This window comes from Callospermophilus lateralis, chromosome 2, assembly GCF_048772815.1.
Source record: "Callospermophilus lateralis isolate mCalLat2 chromosome 2, mCalLat2.hap1, whole genome shotgun sequence".
Classification (NCBI taxonomy): Eukaryota; Metazoa; Chordata; class Mammalia; order Rodentia; family Sciuridae; genus Callospermophilus; species Callospermophilus lateralis.
In genome coordinates, this window is record NC_135306.1 from 193,173,719 (window position 1) to 193,192,964 (window position 19,246).

The 19,246-nt window shown below is 40.4% G+C and overlaps 2 protein-coding genes across 2 annotated transcripts; both read right to left on the bottom strand.

Annotated features, from left to right (window-relative positions):
• Positions 1–5,627: 5,627 nt before the first annotated feature.
• LOC143389959 (olfactory receptor 4X2-like) lies at positions 5,628–11,794 on the bottom strand. Its single transcript, XM_076842653.2, has 2 exons — positions 10,893–11,794; positions 5,628–5,655 (listed from the first exon to the last, which is right to left on the bottom strand). The coding sequence occupies exons 1-2, from the start codon at positions 11,792–11,794 to the stop codon at positions 5,628–5,630; spliced, it is 930 nt and encodes a 309-aa protein (XP_076698768.2).
• Positions 11,795–16,353: 4,559 nt separating this feature from the next.
• Positions 16,354–17,208, bottom strand: LOC143389969 (olfactory receptor 4X2-like). The gene has a single exon (XM_076842657.2). It carries the CDS (start codon positions 17,206–17,208, stop codon positions 16,354–16,356), a length of 855 nt encoding a protein of 284 aa, XP_076698772.2.
• Positions 17,209–19,246: the final 2,038 nt, after the last annotated feature.

Here is a 19,246-nt window from a genome sequence, read left to right on the forward strand (position 1 = left end):
TGGGTAGAATTGCGGTTGTTTCCAAGGCCATTTTACATTTATATGTCATCATTACCCCATCACTTTGACTGTGATTATTTTCCATGGTTTCTCTCTCATGAGACTGTAAGCTGTCAAGGGTAGCACTATGTGCTGTTCCTCTTCTTGGCAGCTCTATGAATCTCGCACATAGTTAGTTGATGCTTCAAAAGTACTTGCTGAATAAGCAAACTTTGAGGCTCATGTCCAATCCTTGCTAAGTCAACCCTCAGGAATTCTTCAGGAACACCATCATGGTGGGGCAGCATTTCTCTCTTGTTAAAATTGTAAGAGCTCAGGCTCCAAAATTTTATTAGGTGGTTCCAATTGCCTGTCAGTCACAACCCAAGATCCTAGCCACTTAACTTTTATGATCGACTATATTGTTGCTCAGTAGCAATAAAAAATCTCCAGAAGATTATTCTGAATATTATATGACATACATGTTATGGTTTAGATATGAGGTATCCCCCAAAAGCTCATGTATGAGATGATGCAAGAAGTTTTGGAGGTAAAATTATTATATTATGAGAGTTGCAACCTAATGAATGAATTAATCCAGGGATGTGGATTAGCTGGGTGGTGACTGTAGATAGGTAGGGTAGGGCTGGAGGAGGTAGGTCATCGAGGACACGACTTTCAGGTTTATATTTTGTTCCTGGTGAGTGAAGCTCTCTTTCTGCTTCTTGTTGCCGTGTCCTGAGCTGCTTTCCTCTGCCATGCTCTTCCACCATGATATGCTGTCTCAGCTTGGGCCCAGAGCTCTGGAGTCAGCTGACTGTGAACTGAGACCTCTGAAACCATGAGACAAAATAAGTTTTTCCTTCTCTAATTGTTCTTTTCAGGTAGTTAGGTCACAGCAATAAAAAGCCTGATTAAAATAATACATGTGATGCTTTTAGAAAAGGACATGGTACAATGGAGTAGAAAAGGGGGAATGAACGGAAGGGAGCCTGGGATAGGGAAAGACAGTGGAATGAACCGGATCTCACATTCCTATGTGCCTATGTGAGTATACCACAGTGAGTCTCACCATCATGTACCTCCATAAGACACTGATTAAAAACAAACAAACAAACAATAAATAGCAGAAAGATCAGTAGAACAGAAGGAAGGGAACAGGGAGAGGGAAGAGGGGAGGGAAAGGGAAAGACCTGGGAAGTGAATGAGAACAAATTATATTCCATGCTTGTATAATTATTTCAAAATGAATTCTATTGTCATGTGTAACTAAAAAGAACAGTAAAAAACCACGGTCCAGAGAACATGGTGCTCAATAAACATTAGCTATCAGTCTGATCAACATTAATGTGGGTCCTTAATTTTGTCTCTTATTGACTCTCTGTCCACCCACTGGTCTTTCTGTTCTGTAGTGCTATTCAGAATAGACCTTGGTTCCACCTTGAAAGCTTTCAAGCACTTCTTGGCAATTCATTCCTTTGTTTTGGGTAAACATTTGTTTCCTTTCTGTTACTTAACTGACTTTGAGTGCCTTGCATACTATGTGGTACAAAACAGGAATTTAATGTTTTAAAAAGTAGATGTTTACTGTAATGTAACCTCTCTTCTATGTCTTATGCTTTTAAATTCTGATAATGCATATTTTAAAACATTTGGTCTCAAACTAAGCAGAATAAAAGTAGTCTCTGTTCTCTTCTTTGGTTCCCTGCCTGCATTAAAGCAGGCTAAGACTTTAGGATGCAGGCTGTGATGATAGTTCCTTACTCATGTGCAGATTTGGTTTCCCCGGTGAGAAAGACAGATGGAACCTTCTTTTGAGAAGTGTCTACTCAAGGCCCAATTTTGATTGGGTTGCTTGTTTTTTCTTGTTAAATTTTTTGATTTCTTCCTATATTCTGGGTATTAATCCTGTCAGGTGAATATCTAGCAAAGATTTTTTTTTTCCCATTGTGTTGGGTTTCTCTATACTTTGTTCACTGTTTTCTTTGCTGTGCAGAAGCTTCTTAACTTGATGGTATCCATTGGTCAATTCTTGCTTTGTTTCTTGAGAAATTGGAATCATATCCAGGAAATCATTGTTTGTGCCAATATCTTTTTTTTTAAACTTTTTAATTTTTAAATTTGTTTTACTTAGTTATATATGACAGTAGAATGCATTTATGCACTTTGATATATAATACATAGGCAGGATATAATTTCCAATTTTTCTGAGTGTACATGTTGTGGAATCATATCGGTCATACACATAAAGTAATGATGTCTGCTTCATTCTACTGTCCTTCCCATCCCCACATCCCCTCCGGTCCCCACCTCCCCTCATTTCCCTCTACCTAATCTAAGGTAATCTAAGGTAACTCTGTCTCCCTGTTGAGATACTGAAGTGGGGTTGGGGGGCAGATTTTCCCAACCTATTCTGAGAAAAGCTTTCCTCTGGGTCTCAGGCTGTGCATCTCATGGACAGAGTGAGTGTTAGGGGCCATTTACCCCCTGATTCATTCCACTGTGGTGCTTGCCAGGTGATAAGTGACAGGGATTTGTCACTTATCCTCTCTCTGTGTTGGAATGAGCTAGTGTGGAATATGGAATTCGCCAGGCAGATTCATTTAGAATCTTTTTGAGCTGTGCACTCCAAGGATGGGGCAGAGCCTGGTGCTGCAGCTTATTAACAGTCTTTGTTTAGGAACACAGAGCTCCCTAAGCAAAGATCCTCTCCGGAGCTTTCTAGGCTGTGCACAGTGAGGCAGGGCAAATGTAGGCACCTGTGTCCTCACTGAGGGGACATTCCCTTCCTCCTGCCATGATGCTGTTTAGCTGGTGCTGGTCACTCTCTTTCACCCACTATTCCATTATCCAAAAGAGCTGGGTCTCTCTAGGTCTCTTCCTCTGTTGTATCCCATACTCCGCCACATCACCCACTTCAACAAGCAGCTGCACACCTGTTAGTATGATTCTATTTTGTTTTTTTTTTCTTAGTTTTTTTCTCCATACTGTTTTCCAAAGTGGATGTGCTAACTTGCATTTTGTTGCATATGGATTTCCAGTTTTTCCAGCACCATTTGTTGAATAGGCTCTTTTCTCCAATGTATGTTTTTGGCGTCTTTGTCTAATATAATTGTAATTTTGTGGGTGTCTGTGTTCTTTATTCAGTACCATTGATCTACGAGTCTATTTTGGTGCCAATACCATGCTGTTTTTGTTACTATTGCTCTGTACTATAGTTTAAGGTCTGGTATAGTGATGCCACCTGCTTCACTCTGCTTGCTAAGGATTGCTTTAGCTATTCTGGGTCTCTTATTTTTCCAGATGAATTTCATGACTGCCTTTTCTATTTCTATGAGGAATGCCAATGGAATTTTGATTGGAATTGCATTAAATCTGTATAGTGCTTTTGGTAGTAAGATCATTTTGATAATATTAATTCTGCTTATCCAAGAACAAGGTAGATATTTCCATCTTCTAAGGTCTTCTTTGATTTCTTTCTTTAGGGTTCTGTACCTAAAGATATGGGTCTGTAGTTTTCATTGTATAGGTCTTTCACCTCTTTCATTAAGTTGATTTCCCAGTATTTTATTTTTTTTTGAGTCTATTGTAAATGGGGTAGTTTTCCTTATTTCCCTTTCAGATGATGTCTTCAATTTCATTGCTTGATATTGGTATGTTTAAATTGTGTATATTATCCTGATTCAATTTGGGCAAATAATATGACTTAAGAAGTTGTGGATGGCTTCAGTATTTTCTACTTTATTGGAGTACAAGTTTTCAAAATAATTTCTAATTATCTTCTGTATTTCTGTAGTATCTGTTGTGATATTACCTTTTTATCACGTATGTTAGTAATTTGAGTTTTCCCCTCTTCTTCTCTTTGTTAGCATAGCTAAGGGTTTGTCAATTTTATTTATTTTTTCAAAGAACCAGATTTTTATTTTGTCGGTTTTTTTCAACAGGTTTCTTTCTTTCTTTTTTCCCCCAATTTCATTGATTTCAGGTCTGATTTTAATTATTTCCCCTCTTCTACTGCTTTTGGTGTGGATTTGTTCTTTTTCTAGGGCTTTGAGATGTACTGTTAGGTCATTTATTTGTTGACTTTTTCTTCTTTTAAGGAATGAACTCCATGCAATGAACTTTCCTCCTAGTACTGCCGTCATAGTGTCCTAGAGATTTCTATATGTTGTATCATTGTTCTCATTTACCTCTAAGAATTTTTATATCTCCTCCTTGATGTCTTTTGCAACCCATTGTTTATTCAGTAGCATATTTTTTAGTCTCCAGGTGTTGGAGTAAATTTTATCTTTTATTTTGTCATTGATCTCTAATTTCACTCCATTATGATCTGGTAAAATGCAGGGTAGTATCTCTACTTTTTTTGTATTTGCTAAGAGTTGCTTTGTGGCATATTATATGGTCTGTTTTAGAGAAGGATCCATGTGCTGCTGAGAAGAAAGTGCATTCACTTGTTGAGGGATGAAATGTTCTATACATGTCAGTTAAGTCAAAATTATTGATTGTATTATTGAGTTCTATAGTTTCTTTGTTCAGTTTTTGTTGGGAAAATCTATCCAGTGGTGAGAGAGGTGTGTTAAAGTCACCCAGAATTATTGTGTTGTGGTCTATTTGACTCTTGAACTTGAGAAGAGTTTGTTTGATGAACTAAGATGGTCCATTGTTTGGGGCATATATGTTTGTAATTGTTATGCCTTGTTGGTGTATGGTTCTCTTGAGCAGTATGAAATGTCTTTCTTTATCCCTTTTGATTAACTTTGGCTTGAAGTCTACTTTGACACGAGGATGGAAGCCCCTGCTTGCTTCCACACTCCATATGAGTGGTATGATTTTTCTCAACCTTTCACCTGTGTATGTCTTTTCCTATCAGATGAGTCTCCTGGGGGCAGCATATTGTTGGGTCTTTTTAAATCCAATCTGGTATCCTATGTCTTTTGATTGAATGTTAGGCCACTAACATTCAGGGTTATTATTGAGACATAGTTTGTATTCCCAGCACTTTTTGTTTGTTTTGGTATTTAAGTTGACTTGGTTTCTCCTTTTATTGGTTTTTCCTGTAGTGGAATACCTCCCTCTGCTGATTTTTATTGTTGCTTTTTAATTATTCTTCATGGAATATTTTGCCGAAGATGTTTTGCAGTGCCGGTTTTCTAGCTGTAAATTCCTTTAACTTTTGTTTATCATGGGAAGTTTTTATTTCATCATCAAATCTAAAGCTTAATTTTGCTGGATACAAGATTCTTGGTTGGCATCCATTTTATTTCAGAGATTGATAATGTTGTTCCAGGATCTTCTAGCTTTCAGGGCATGGATTGGAAAATCTGCAGTTATTCTAATTGGTTTCCCTCTATATGTAATCTGATTCTGTTCTCTAATGGCTTTTAATATTCTCTCCTTATTCTGTATGTTGGGCATTTTCATTATAATGTGCTGGTGTGGATCTGTTGTGATTTTATATATTTGGTGTCCTGTAGGCTTTTTGAATTTGGATTTCTAATTCATTCTTCATGTTTGGGAAGTTTTCTGATTTTATTTCATTGAATAGATTGTTCATTCCTTTGGTTTGGAACTCTATGCTTTTCTCTATCCCAATAACTCCTAACTTTGTTTTTTTTTAAATGCTATCCCATATTTCTTGAATGTTCTGCTCATGGTTTCCTACCATTTTCTTTCTTTTTTTATTGGTTGTTCAAAACATTACAAAGCTCTGGACATATCATATTTCATACATTAGATTCAAGTGGGTTATGAACTCCCAATTTTATCCCAAATACAGATTGCAGAATCACATCGGTTACACATCCACATTTTTACATAATGCCATATTAGTAACTGTTGTATTCTGCTACCTTTCCTATCCTCTACTATCCCCCCTCCCCTCCCCTCCCATCTTCTCTCTCTACCCCATCTACTGTAATTCATTTCTCTCCTTGTTTATTTTCCCATTCCCCTCACAACCTCTTATATGTAATTTTGTATAACAATGAGGGTCTCCTTCCATTTCCATGCAATTTCCCTTTTCTCTCCCTTTCCCTCCCACCTCATGTCTCTGTTTAATGTTAATCTTTACCTCCTGCTCTTCCTCCCTGCTCTGTTCTTAGTTGCTCTCATTATATCAAAGAAGTCATTTGGCATTTGTTTTTTAGGGATTGGCTAGCTTCACTTAGCATAATGTGCTCTAGTGCCATCCATTTCCCTGCAAATTCCATGATTTTGTCATTTTTTAGTGCTGCGTAATACTCCATGGTGTATAAATACCACCTTTTTTTTTTATCCATTCATCTATTGAAGGGCATCTGGGTTGGTTCTACAGTCTAGCTATTGTGAATTGTAATGTTATGAACATCGATGTGGCAGTATCCCTGTAGTACGCTCTTTTAAGGTCTTCAGGGAATAGTCCGAGAAGGGCAATAGCTGGGTCAAATGTTGGTTCCATTCCCAGCTTTCCCAGGAATCTCCATACTGTTTTCCAAATTGGCCTCACCAATTTGCAGTCCCACCAGCAATGTACAAGAGTACCCTTTTCCCCAAATCCTCGCCAGCACTTGTTGTTTGACTTCAGAATGGCTGCCAATCTTACTGGAGTGAGATGGTATCTTAGGGTGGTTTTGATTTGCATTTCTCTGACTGCTAGAGATGGTGATCATTTTTTCATGTACTTGTTGATTGATTGTATGTCCTCCTCTGAGAAGTGTCTATTCAGGTCCTTGGCCCATTTGTTGATTGGGTTATTTGTTATCTTATTGTCTAATTTTTGAGTTCTTTGTATACTCTGGATATTAGGGCTCTATCTGAAGTGTGAGGAGTAAAAATTTGTTCCCATGATGTAGGCTCCCTATTTACCTCTCTTATTGTCTCTCTTGCTGAGAAAAAACTTTTTAGTTTAAGTAAGTCCCATTTGTTGATTCTTGTTATTAACTCTTGGGCTATGGGTGTCCTGTTAAGTTTCCTACCATTTTCACTGTGTGGTCTCCATTCTTTTCAAGATTATATATTTTGTCTTCATTGTCTGAGGTCCTGTCTTCCAAGTGATCTAATCTGTTTGTGATGCTTTAAATTGAACTTTTAATCTGGTTTATTGTTTCTTTCATTTCAAGGATTTCTGTTTTTTTTTTTTTTTTTTTTAAAGAACCTCTATCTCCTTATTGAAGGAAACTTTTACTTCCTGTATTTGTTTATGTAGCTCTTTGGTGAAGTGATCTTTTGCTGCTTGTATTTGCTCTCTTATATCATCCCTTAATTCATGTAAATCATGTACATCCTGAACTCCTTCTCTGTAATTTCTTCTGCTGTGCTAGCCATGGATTCTAATAATGTGATATCTTGATTTGTTTGGGGCACTTTCTTCCCTTATCTTTTCATGTTGCTTGTGTGTCTTCCCTTCTAGTGCTGTGGGTCTGAGGCATGATCATTTTTACCTATAGGTTAATAGTGCTCCTGTAGGGTTTTAACACCTCTCCTTTGTGGGGAAGTACAATGTTAATAGATCCCACTATAAACAACGTACCACCTATAAAAAATTCATTATTATTAAGATGTTTACAGTTTGGTCACAATGTACAAAAATATTGAATTTTATTATTATCTATAATAAAATAGGTTGGTTTGTAAAAAGTTTTACAGTTTCTGATGGTGGACAGTGAACGTAGTGAGGCATAGGATGATAAGCTGAGGAGGCAGGATGTGAGGATATAGAGTTAGTAGATCTTAGGAAGTATGAAAGAGAAATCTAATGAAGAGTGTTTGTAGCAGGAGAATAGACAGGAAGTAATTTTGGGTAGATAAGTACATGGGAAGACAGCAGAGTACGTAAAACAAACACACGTATGTATTATGAAAAATAAAGGATGTTAAAATAGTAAAAATTGGAGGAAAAAGAAGAAAAAAACGTATATATACAACACCAGTTTAAAATACTATTCATTTATTTTTATTTTATTTTAATTTATTTTTATTTATTTTAATTTATTTTTATTGATTTTTTAAAAAATAAATGACAGCAGAATGCATTATAATTATTATTACACATATACAGCACGGTTTTTCATATCTCTGGTTGTATATAAAGTATGTTGACACCAATTCGTGTCTTCATACATGTGCTTTGGATAATGATGTCTATCACATTCCACCATCATTGCTAACCCCCTGCCCCTCCCTTTCCCTCCCACCCCTCATAAGTAATTATACTCTAGAGAATTATTAAACAGGAAGAAAGGAATAAATTACTGGTCACAAACAATCTGGGACATCTGAATAGTATATTATACATGTAATCATTTTAATAATTTTCTAGAGTATAATTATTTATAGTAAGTTCTAGGATCCTTTGTTTTTCTGTACTATCAGTTGTAATGTTTCCTTTTTCATCTTTAATTAGGTTTGCTCATTTGATCTCAGAAAACCAACTATTCATTTTGATGTCTTGTATTTTTTAGTCTTGATTTCATTTATTTCTGCTCCGCTGTTTTTTATTTCCTTCCACCAATTTTGAGTTTGTTTCATTCTTGTTTTTCTAAGTCCTGAGGTGCATTGTTAGGTTGGTTACTGGAAATCTTTGTATTTGTTCATGTGCACATTTAGTGCTACAAACCTCCCTCTAGGTACTGCTTTTTCTGTGTTTCATATATTTTGCTATCTTTTACCTCTATTTTTGTTTGTTTCAAGAAAATTTTGTATTAATGTCTTGCCTTCTCCAGTAGAGATAAATAAAAACATATATAGTAGTATAGGTATTTACTTAAATAGACTCTGCAAGAAATATAGGACACTAGAAAAAGAAAAGAGAATAAGGGCAAAGAAGAAATATTAAATAAAGAATAAAATTTTTTGTACATGTAGCTTTTATATTTTAAACTTTATGAATATATTACTTTTGCACAAAATTAAATAAAAATGAAAGTAATTTTTCAATGAAAATATATAATACACTAATGGTGTAAAATAATATTCAAACAGAATGGAATAAATAGAAAAATGAATAGAAATGTAAAATTTTAAACATTGAGAATATTTTACTGGGCTTTTTGTATTGCAGATCTGGGAATAAGTTGAATAATATAAAAATAAGAGTCAAAGCCAATTAAAAAGAAAACAACTATCTTCACAAAAAATCAGAGAAATGCAAATTAGGCAACAATGTGTGTATAATTTGAAAAACATTTAAAATATTTTATTGTAAAATAATTTAACTTTTAAAAACTTGTTAAGTTACAAAGAATAATTTGTTATTCCTTAATGCAATTCTCCAGTATTAGGATTTTTACACATTTTGTTTATCATTCTCTCAATAAGTAGATAGACATATAGACAAAAGACAGATACATTTTTTTCTCATAGAATGCAAATAAGGAGATGTATGCCAAAGGATACAAACCTGCATTTATGTACCATGAGTAAGTCTAGGATCTACTTAAAGCATGAAAACTATAGTTAAGAAGATTTATGTGCTAAGAGCTTAGATGTTAAGTATTCTTACTACAGAAAAAGCTAACTACGGAAGGTCATGGGCATATTACTTTGTTTTACAGTATTAATAATTTCACTGTGTATGTGCATAGCTAAGCAGTGTATTGTACAGAGTAGATACATACAAAAAATATTTTTCTATAATGTTTGAAAATTGCTAATATGGTAATTCTTTATCTTCAGAAACCTCCATGAATGATTTCTAAATCCAAGGACATTGTCTGGGATAAACGCAGCATAATTTTCAAAATCAACAGATTAGCATTAATACAATTAGATTATCTAAGGAGTTTTGTCTACTCATGGCCTTTACCTAATACAGGATGTGATCGAGGATCTCATGTTGTATTCCTTTGTCTCCAGCCTTTCATGTGGCAGAATCCTTCAATCTTTCTTTGTCCTCCCATTTTTGAAGCATGAGGGGCGGTCATTTGGCAGACTGTTCTTAGTTTGGGTTTCCCCGATGAGTTTTCATATTTGACTAAGGATGGACAGTTTGGGGAGGAATACCACAGTACTGATGTTGTGTGTCTCCTCAGTGCACCAGGACCGGAGGAACAGTACATCAGTTCATCTCCTTTCTGGCAGAGTTAACTTCGGGCAATGGTGTAAGGGGGGCCTATAAAGTTGCATCATCCCAAATGTATTGTTAGGGGGTACTTTGAGATGGTAGAAAATCTTATTCCTCAACAAGCTAATAATTAATAACTGTTATAGTCTGTAAACAAGTCAGGATGGTGCCTGGTATTTTGCCAGGGGGAGTGGTTAATGTTAAGGTCTGTAAACAAGTCTGGATGGCACCTGGCAAAATGCCAGAGGGAGTGGTTTGTGAAGTAACGCTAGCGAGCCATTAAGTGTGGAGATTTCTTATTGCTTGACTGCTGTATCTAGTTTATGCTAATTAAGATAAGCTGTGTGGAATGTATAAATACCTCTGTTGTCTTACAATAAACGGCTCCTACTCCTGCTGTATCAATCTACACAAGTTGTTCGTCACCCCCGGGTTAGTTTGCTGCAGCCGGACTGCGGCAAATAACTGTTTGATTCTGTTGAGAGCCCTTCCACAAGGCATGTAATTCATTTTAACACTGTGCATCAAAAGCACTTCAAGCTCTTTAAGAGAGTAAACTCATCCCAAGAAATGTGTCCCCAAATCAGAAGTTGGTTAAATATTTCTATTCAAGGATACTTAACAGAGTGTTACTTGCAGTACTAAAAGTTGGAACCAGCTGAAAATGGCTAGGTATAGACAGTACATCCATAAGAGGAAATATTTTACAAGTGATTATAAGGACATTATTTGAAGATGGACACCAGATTGGGTAATTCTAGAATTTACCCTTTTCCATCCTTTGTGTCCCTTAAGTTGCAACTCAATATCATTCCAAAGCCAAGGACCAGTACCAAGACTCAGCCTCTATGTCCCATCTGGTTTCATTGTCCTGGTCCACAGCCTCCTCATGGCCTTCTTCACCTCAGCATTTCTCAGGGAGTAGATGACAGGGTTGAGGAGTGGGGTCACCACTGTGTAGAACACGGCTACCATCTTGTCTGCAGGCAGAGTGGTCGAAGGCCTCAGATAGATGAAGACACAGGGTACAAAGAACAACATGACCACGGTGATGTGGGACCCACAGGTGGAGAGGGCTTTGCGCCTCCCCTCAGAGCTCCGAGTCCTCAGATGAAGCAGGATGACTGCATAGGACACCAAGAGGACCACAAAGCTGATCACAGACAGGGTCCCCCCATTAGCAACAATCAGCAGACCAATGAGGAGAGTGTCTGAGCAGGCCAGTTGGAGCAAGGGGAGCACATCACAGAAATAGTGGTCAATCACATTGGGGCCACAGAAGGGCAGGTGGGAGACGAGAAGGATCTGGGAAAGGGAATGCACAAAGCCTCCCACCCATGCCATTCCCACCAGGACCATACACACCTGCTGGTTCATGATGGTGGTGTAGTTGAGGGGCTTGCAGATGGCCACATAGCGGTCATAGGCCATCACTGTGAGCAGGAAAATCTCAGCACCCCCAAAGAAGTGCATGAAGAAAAGCTGTGTCATGCAGCCCCACCAAGGTATAGTTTTCTTCTCAGCCAGCAGATCTGAGATGAGTTTGGGGGCTGTAGTAGAGGAGTAGCAGATCTCCACGAAGGACAGGTAGCTGAGGAAGAAGTACATGGGGGATCCCAGACTTCTGCTGGTCATGACAGTGAGCACAATGAGGGAATTCCCCAGGACAATCGCCATGTACAAGAGCAGAAAAATCACAAAGCAAATCCTCTGCACCTCCTGATTGGGAGATAGTCCCAAGAGAATGAATTCAGTCACATTGTGTGTATTGGCCATGAGGTCACCAGCAAGAGTCAGCAATTTAGGTGGTGACTTGAAATGATAGAAAACAAAAGACTTCTTCATGAACTGGGTGAGTTACATACAGACATTTGCCAATCCAAGATGCTTATGAGCTAGGTTTGAAAGATGTGGAGGAGTTAGTGATGTGTAGATGGGAAGAGCTTTCCAAGAATGGGGACAACAGTCTGGGGTTGTAGCTCTTGTCTTGCATGTGTGAAGCACTACGTTCAATCCTCAGCACCACATTAAAGTAAATAAATAAAATGAAGACATTGTGTCCCTCTACAGCTAAAAAATATTTAAAAAAGAAGAGGACTGGTGTTGTAGCTCATTGGTAGAGCACTCATCTAGCACAGGTGAGGCAGTGGATTCAGTCCTCATCACCACATAAAAATAAGTAAATAAAATAAAGATATTGTTTCCATCTACAACTAAAATATTTTTTTAAAAAAGAATGGAGACAGAAACTCTAGATGCTTTGTGGCAGGGTTAAGGCAACAAGAACCACACCCTATTAAGAGAGACTAGTACCAGTGTATAAAGAACTGTTAGGGATTTTGGGGTTTATTCTGCAGAAAATGTAAAGTCATCAAGAATATCTATCAATTGAAAATGAAATCATTTTGTGTGCTGAGGTTGTAATAATGGAAACAGAGCAGAGGAGGGCCGACACATTAAAAAGTCACTAAGTTCCCTCATTGGAACATGTTGGGCAGCCAAGCACAGTGTTACTCTGTCTATATCCTTCTTGTGCCTTTGTATATTCTCACCACTCCATCTCCTCTGTTGACTCCAGTCCCCACCACCTAGTAGCACTCAGTGAGTGTCCCTGGGGTGAGTGACAGTGGGTACGTTTTTTCCTGCCTTCTAAGCAGAGTATTTGCTTGACTTATAGGTTTTCAGTCAGTATTGAAAGAACAAAGTTCCTCAAGGACCAAACCACACCGTCTCCATTCCTGAATCCCAGAGCCTGGCGTAGAACTGCCACCAGCTCTGGACTCACACAAGAGAACTTGTAAAACACAATGAGCCTCAGGGTCCCATTCTCTTTGCTTCAAAAGTGAAATCAATCATCACATATCTAAGACTCATGTTCAGAAAACAAAACTGACCCCAGTGTTTCTGTGACTTTGCTGAGCTTACCACAGGGACCTTTTCTGTTCTTAGGATACAGATGCAAATTCCTCCCTGAGATCAGCTCTGGGTTCCTGCAAGTTGCAGTTAACCAATGGAAAAGAACTGAGTCAATCTAGTACCAGAACTCCTGCTTGCCTAGAGTCTCAAGATGAGGGATCTGTTCTACTTACAGCCTTAGACTTGAGAATGTGAGATACTGAGGTAGCAGCATCCCAGGTCCACCTGACACTTCAAAACAAGAGCCAAGTAGACTTGCCTCCCAGGTGTTCCACAGAGAACAAAGAACCCTGTTAGCTCAGCCTTAAGTTCTCGCTGTTTTAAAGGGGCACCTAGGGGGATGGCATGCAGGATCTGGTGAGAGGGCATCTCCAGGGATCAGTACCTTTTCCCCTTCCTAATCAGACAGAATATCTCAGGGGAAGTGGACCTGCATAAATCTAGTAGGAAAAATGAAATAATTGGGAATGTGAACAAATTAAACTCACCCAGAATTCATGAGCGCTCACCTGTATGGTGCTGTTCACAGGCAATGATTCCTCTCCTGCTCATCAGGAGCTTGATCCTGGGGCTTGATATAAAATGACAGTACTCAAGAGTTTGATCTGAGGCTTAGGGAAACTGACATAGCACATCTCAAAGCCTGTGGTGTGGAAGAGGAATAGATGGGTGGTTCCCATCAAGGGGTGTTATTACCCCAGAGGTCACTGGGTAGCCATTGTGAGCCATTGTGGAGCCATTGGCTGTTGTCCAAGCTGGCTGGTGAGGGAGGGGCTGGTGACATGAAGCAGGGAGAGCCCGTGGAGGCTGTGACACATCCTACAGACCAGGACTGTCCACATAGCAAAGGATTACCCAGCCCAGTGTCCATAGGACTGCCCTGGAGATGCCCTGCTATAGCTAAAGCATATTTACTCTGAATTCATAAGCATTGAAATGCGGTGTGGAGAACATGGGGATTCCTTACAGTGCTTTGGCCACACCTGTGTGTGTTTAAAGTTTAGTGTGGTGGCATGTTTTAGAGATGCCACGAGAACTTTGTAAAATGAATGGGCTCTATGCAAGTGCTATTCCCAAATGTCAACCCAGCCTTGGAACAAAGTGTCCACTAATGACTAAGGAGAAAACTATGAGGAGACATTTCAAGATTTAGGACAATGTTTGACAGGATTATTTCCCACCTGTAGCTATTTTTCTTTATAGAGAAATAAACACAGAAACAAAAATTATCACATAATTACATGAAAGACTCAAGTATTTATGCAAAACCTCTGTGATATGTGGTCAAGAAGTCAAGTTTCTGTGATAATCTGTCAGCCGAAATATTGTCTACCTTGAAAATTTTGGCTTAAAAAATATAAGGAAGATTAATTTTAATATGTGTATATAAGTGTTTGTTTTAAGGAAACTACCCTTTAAAAATTGTGACATAAAAACTGTGGTTGTTTGCTTAAAAGTGTGAAATGTGTTTGATTTTGAAGTTGATTTTATTTTCTCTTCTGGGATTGATTAACCCACTGGGTGAGATGGCTGAAAGGTGGGAACCAGGTGGGCTGAAGGGGGAAGGGCAGGATGGAGCAGCCCAGGACACATTAATTAACAACTTTCTAGCTCCCTTTAGGGACGGGCAATTCCTGGGACAGGCTACCTTAGCTGCAGGTTGGAGCAGGGGCAGGTTCTTGATAAGAGTGGAGGAAGAGCTCTGAAGGAATCAACATTTCAATCCCTCGTGGGACAGTTTCCAAGTTCCTTGGATCTGACTCGATTTACCTATCTACACTGACTGCCTGTCTAATTCTGGCTTTGTTGTTGGGTCGGTGGTCACATGGTACATCATGACAGCTGTACATGATGGAGGAAGCCTGCTCACCCCACGGTGAAAGACGGAGAACAGGCAGAGATGCACAAGAGAGTTTATTTGTCAGAGCTGACAAACAAAGGCCACCTCTCTATAGCCAAGACAGGCAAAACAGGCTTGGGTTCTGGGACTTTTATGGGGTAGACTCAGGAATCAGAGCCCAGAGAGTCCTAATGCATGCAGTTAGGGGTTGGGTTGGGATGAGGGAGTGGTGAGCCTTTCCAAGAAATTCCCTGGGGTGGGAAAGTGAAACCTTTTCCTTAAAAAGGGCCTTCACTTAAGATGGCCCTGTCCAGATGCTAAGCAAGGACCTTTTATTCCCCCCTTTTTTGTTTTTTATTGGGCCCTTTAGGGAAACAGGGAGCAAGTCAATCTTCTGTAACTGCTTCCTGCTGGGAAGGTGCAGCATTTGAATCCCTCATTAGGGGCTCAAGATGTCTTGGAATGACGACCAAGGTTGAGTAATGGTGGAAGTCTGTCCCAGGTGGCCCAATTTCGATGAAGGATTGGTATTCCTATAACAAAAGCTGGTTTAGAGTTTGGTTAGAGATTTTTTTTTGATCTCATCTTTAACAAATCTAACGGTGCAGGGGACAAGCATTAACAGAAGGCCTATGACAAGGAGAGGGGTCAGGAAAGGAAGTGCCCACTGGAGAAGGAGGTTAATTAGCTGCCATCCCTCAGCAGGGGAGAATGGTTGTTTCCAACATTCATGGTCCTGTTGTAGATGTTTTATCTTGTCCTTTTCTATACCAGATTGATTGACATGAAAATAGCATTTCTCCTGTAGGTACAGACAAAGTCTGCCTTTTTGGGCTGTAAGAAGGTCAAGGCCCCCTTCAATTCTGCAGAATCACAGCAGCTAAAGAATCAAGCTGGGATTGTATGGTTAGTGTGATTTGAGCAGGTTGCTATGAGTCTCCTAGAAATTGGGATGATGATTCCTGGTAATAGCACCCCTGGGTGGTGAGTGCCGAATGAGGGAGGAGGGCAAAAATGAAAAAGGGAAGGATGGTGCTCATGGTTCTTCAGTGTCCTCCTGGTCCTCAGAGACCAAAGGAAGGTTGGGGTTCCGGCCTTGGAGGAATGCAGTTCAAGAGGTCCTGTGGGTGTCACTGTATAAAAGGGTGGAGAAAATAAGAGTTATGAACCCAATATGGGATGCCCTCAAGGTGGGCCGCCGAGGGAGTGGTAAGAATGACCTCATAGGGCCTAGTCCATTTTGTGGAGAGGAGGAGGGGGTCCTGTTGGGGGAGGGGCTAAAAAGTACCAGGTCACCAGGAGACAGAGTGGGAGAAGGGGAAGAGGCAGAACTAGGCTTTACCAGAATAGCATCACTGTATTGCCAAAGAAAGTTCCTAATGCCTGCAAGAAGGGGCCAGAAAAGATAAGGAGCAAGGGGTAGTGGAGAATCAGAGGGTGGTGGGTTGAGCTGGGAGATGGACCATCCATAGAGAAGCTCAAATGGGGAGATGTTGAGTGGCTTCTTTGGAAAAGCCAATAACCTAAGAAAAGCCAAAGGAAGGAGTTTAGTCCAATCTAAATGTAATTCAAGGGATAGTTAGTGAGAATGTTCTTCAAGGTCTGGGTGGTATGTTCCACCTTTCCAGAGGACTGGGGATGGCAAGGGATATGGAAATGCCAGGGCTCCCAAGGTCAGGGTGAGGATCAGGGGAGTGGCAGGTGAGTCTGGATGGAAGCGTATATGAGGGGAGAAGGAAAGCATAATCCCCGACTTTGTGAGAATGTCCTTTCCCATAAGGGGAACAGGGTCCTGTGGAATGACCACAAAGCTGATCACAGACAGGGTCCCCCCATTAGCAACAATCAGCAGACCAATGAGGAGAGTGTCTGAGCAGGCCAGTTGGAGCAAGGGGAGCACATCACAGAAATAGTGGTCAATCACATTGGGGCCACAGAAGGGCAGGTGGGAGACGAGAAGGATCTGGGAAAGGGAATGCACAAAGCCTCCCACCCATGCCATTCCCACCAGGACCATACACACCTGCTGGTTCATGATGGTGGTGTAGTTGAGGGGCTTGCAGATGGCCACATAGCGGTCATAGGCCATCACTGTGAGCAGGAAAACCTCAGCGCCCCCAAAGAAGTGCACGAAGAAAAGCTGTGTCATGCAGCCCCACCAAGGTATGGTTTTCCTCTCAGCCAGCAGATCTGAGATGAGTTTGAGGGCTGTAGTAAAGGAGTAGCAGATCTCCACGAAGGACAGGTAGCTGAGGAAGAAGTACATGGGGGATCCCATACTTCTGCTGGTCATGACAGTGAGCACAATGAGGGAATTCCCCAGCACAATCGCCACGTACAAGAGCAGAAATATTACAAAGCAAATCCTCTGCACCTCCCGGTTGGGAGACAGTCCCAGGAAAATGAATTCAGTCACATTGTGTGTATTGACCATGAGGTCACCATTAAGATGCAGCTATTTGGGTCTTGTGACCTGAAATGATACAAAAACAAAAGACTTCTTCATGAACTGGGTCAGTAACATACATACACTTGCCTGTCTGAGATGATTGTGAGCTAAATATTGAAAGATGATTCTTTTTTACAGAAGAATGGAAGAGCTTTCGAAGAATGGAGACAGCAAGTATAGTTGCCTTGCATGTGCTTGGAGTAAGGCAACAATACAACAAATTAGACTGTACAGAGAGACTAGTCCCAGTGTATGAAGGACTGTTAGTGATTTGGGGTTTATTCTGCAGAAGGTGGAAAGTCACCAAGAATGTTCCTCAACTGGACAGTAAAATCATTTTGTACGGAGATGTTGGACTAGTGGAACAGAGCAGAGGAGGGGCAACCTAGTAGAGTTAGCACCTCCCCTCATTGGACAATGAGGGCAGACAGGATAGTGTTACTGGGTCTCTGTAGTACATCTTTCTATTGCCTTGGCTTATTGTATTATCTCTCACTGCAGCTTTTCTGCATTATATTTGCTTGTTGTCTATATGTGGTTTCCACATGCCCTTCAGAGTCTTCAGAAGAGATGTCTATCTATGGTGCACCTCCCTGGACTCAGTACCCAAAAGAGGACCATAAAGCTTTGATCTTTGTTTTGATTTCACATCCTACTTCTTGTCCTCTAAGCATGGTTCTGTGTGACCTTATTGCGTCCTAAGGATCCATTCAATCCATGCACAATTCTCATCATGGGCACTTTTCATTTCCTCCAAGCTTTATGCATCCAGGGCCAGCACAGTTTTTACACCCTCCCCAGGGCCTACTCAATCTCTGACTCATCCCTTTCTACCTCCTAGTCTCTCAACACCTTGTCATCACCAAGATTCTCCACTGGCTGATATGCAGGTAGTCCTGCTCCATTCTGGACTGTGTCTGAGCTAGCTGAGGTCAATGTGCATGAGCCGTGGTCTCACATCCTGAGACTCTAGAGCACCTGATACCGGAGCCAGACGACTTACCCTCATACCACAAAGCTTCCTTTCTCCAGTGATGGAGACAGCCTGAGGTGGTTGAGCACCATCAGGACCCAGAGGAAACTCACAGAGAGAACCTACTGTTACAGAAACAAAGAGAAGGCAAGGTTCATAGTAAGTTCTTAGATCCCTGGGCTATTCTACCAAGCCATTCATGGGAGACAGCTTATGTCTGCTAACAGTCTGATCTCCTGGGGTCATATTTATGTTTTTTTTTTTCAGATAGTATTTATGTGATATCTTGAAAGGTGTCCCTCTTTCCTCTTTCCTTCCTTTCTCTCTCCCTCAATGCCTACCTTCCTTCCTCCCTCTCTCTCTCTCTCTCTCTCTCTCTCTCTCTGTCTCTGTCTCTCTCTCTCCCCCTTCTGTACTGGGGATTGAACTCAGGGGCTGGACATGCTAGCTAAGGATTCTAACACTGACTTTTATTGTTAATTTTGAGATAGGATCTCCCTACATCTCCTAAGGAGACCCCCAACGTGGCATTCTCCTGTGTGAGATTCAGGCCAGCACCGCTGCATCCACCTAGGATTTATTTGACCTGTGTCACACTCAAGGACCATTTAATGTGCAGATCTTACCTACCTCAGAGATAGACGTCATGACCCCCACTCCCAGGTCCATCTCAGGCTAAGTTCTGTTCCCTTCCTCTGTGCTGTCTTGGATTTCTCTGAGTTAGAGAATCTGTATTGTTGGACTGGAGTCCCTCACAGCTGGTGGCCCCCTTTCCCTTGGATATTTTAGAATCAATCCCAGGTTTCACACTGGATCATATTATTTTATGTGGCCACCTACCTACTGCAGGGTGGGCCTCCTAAGGGAGAGACTGCATCTGCTCACCACACCATCTCCACTGCTTACTCCTGTGACCACCACCTGAACGCACTCCGTGAGTGCGCATAGTAGTTGCTATAACATAGGTTTCCAGTAAATCTTGAAAGAACAGAGGTCCCCAAGGATCAAGACGATATCTTTTTTATTCCTGAATCCCAGATGCTGGCACAT

Bases quoted from the DNA above. Each gene is read 5' to 3' on its own strand.
- LOC143389969 (XM_076842657.2), bottom strand. From the start codon at position 17,208: ATGGTCAATACACACAATGTGACTGAATTCATTTTCCTGGGACTGTCT.
- LOC143389959 (XM_076842653.2), bottom strand. From the start codon at position 11,794: ATGGCCAATACACACAATGTGACTGAATTCATTCTCTTGGGACTATCT. The intron at 5,656-10,892 runs CAGGACAATGAA...CAACCAATAAAA, and splicing joins GCCATGAGGAGGCTGTGGAC to AAAGAAAGAAAATGGTAGGA.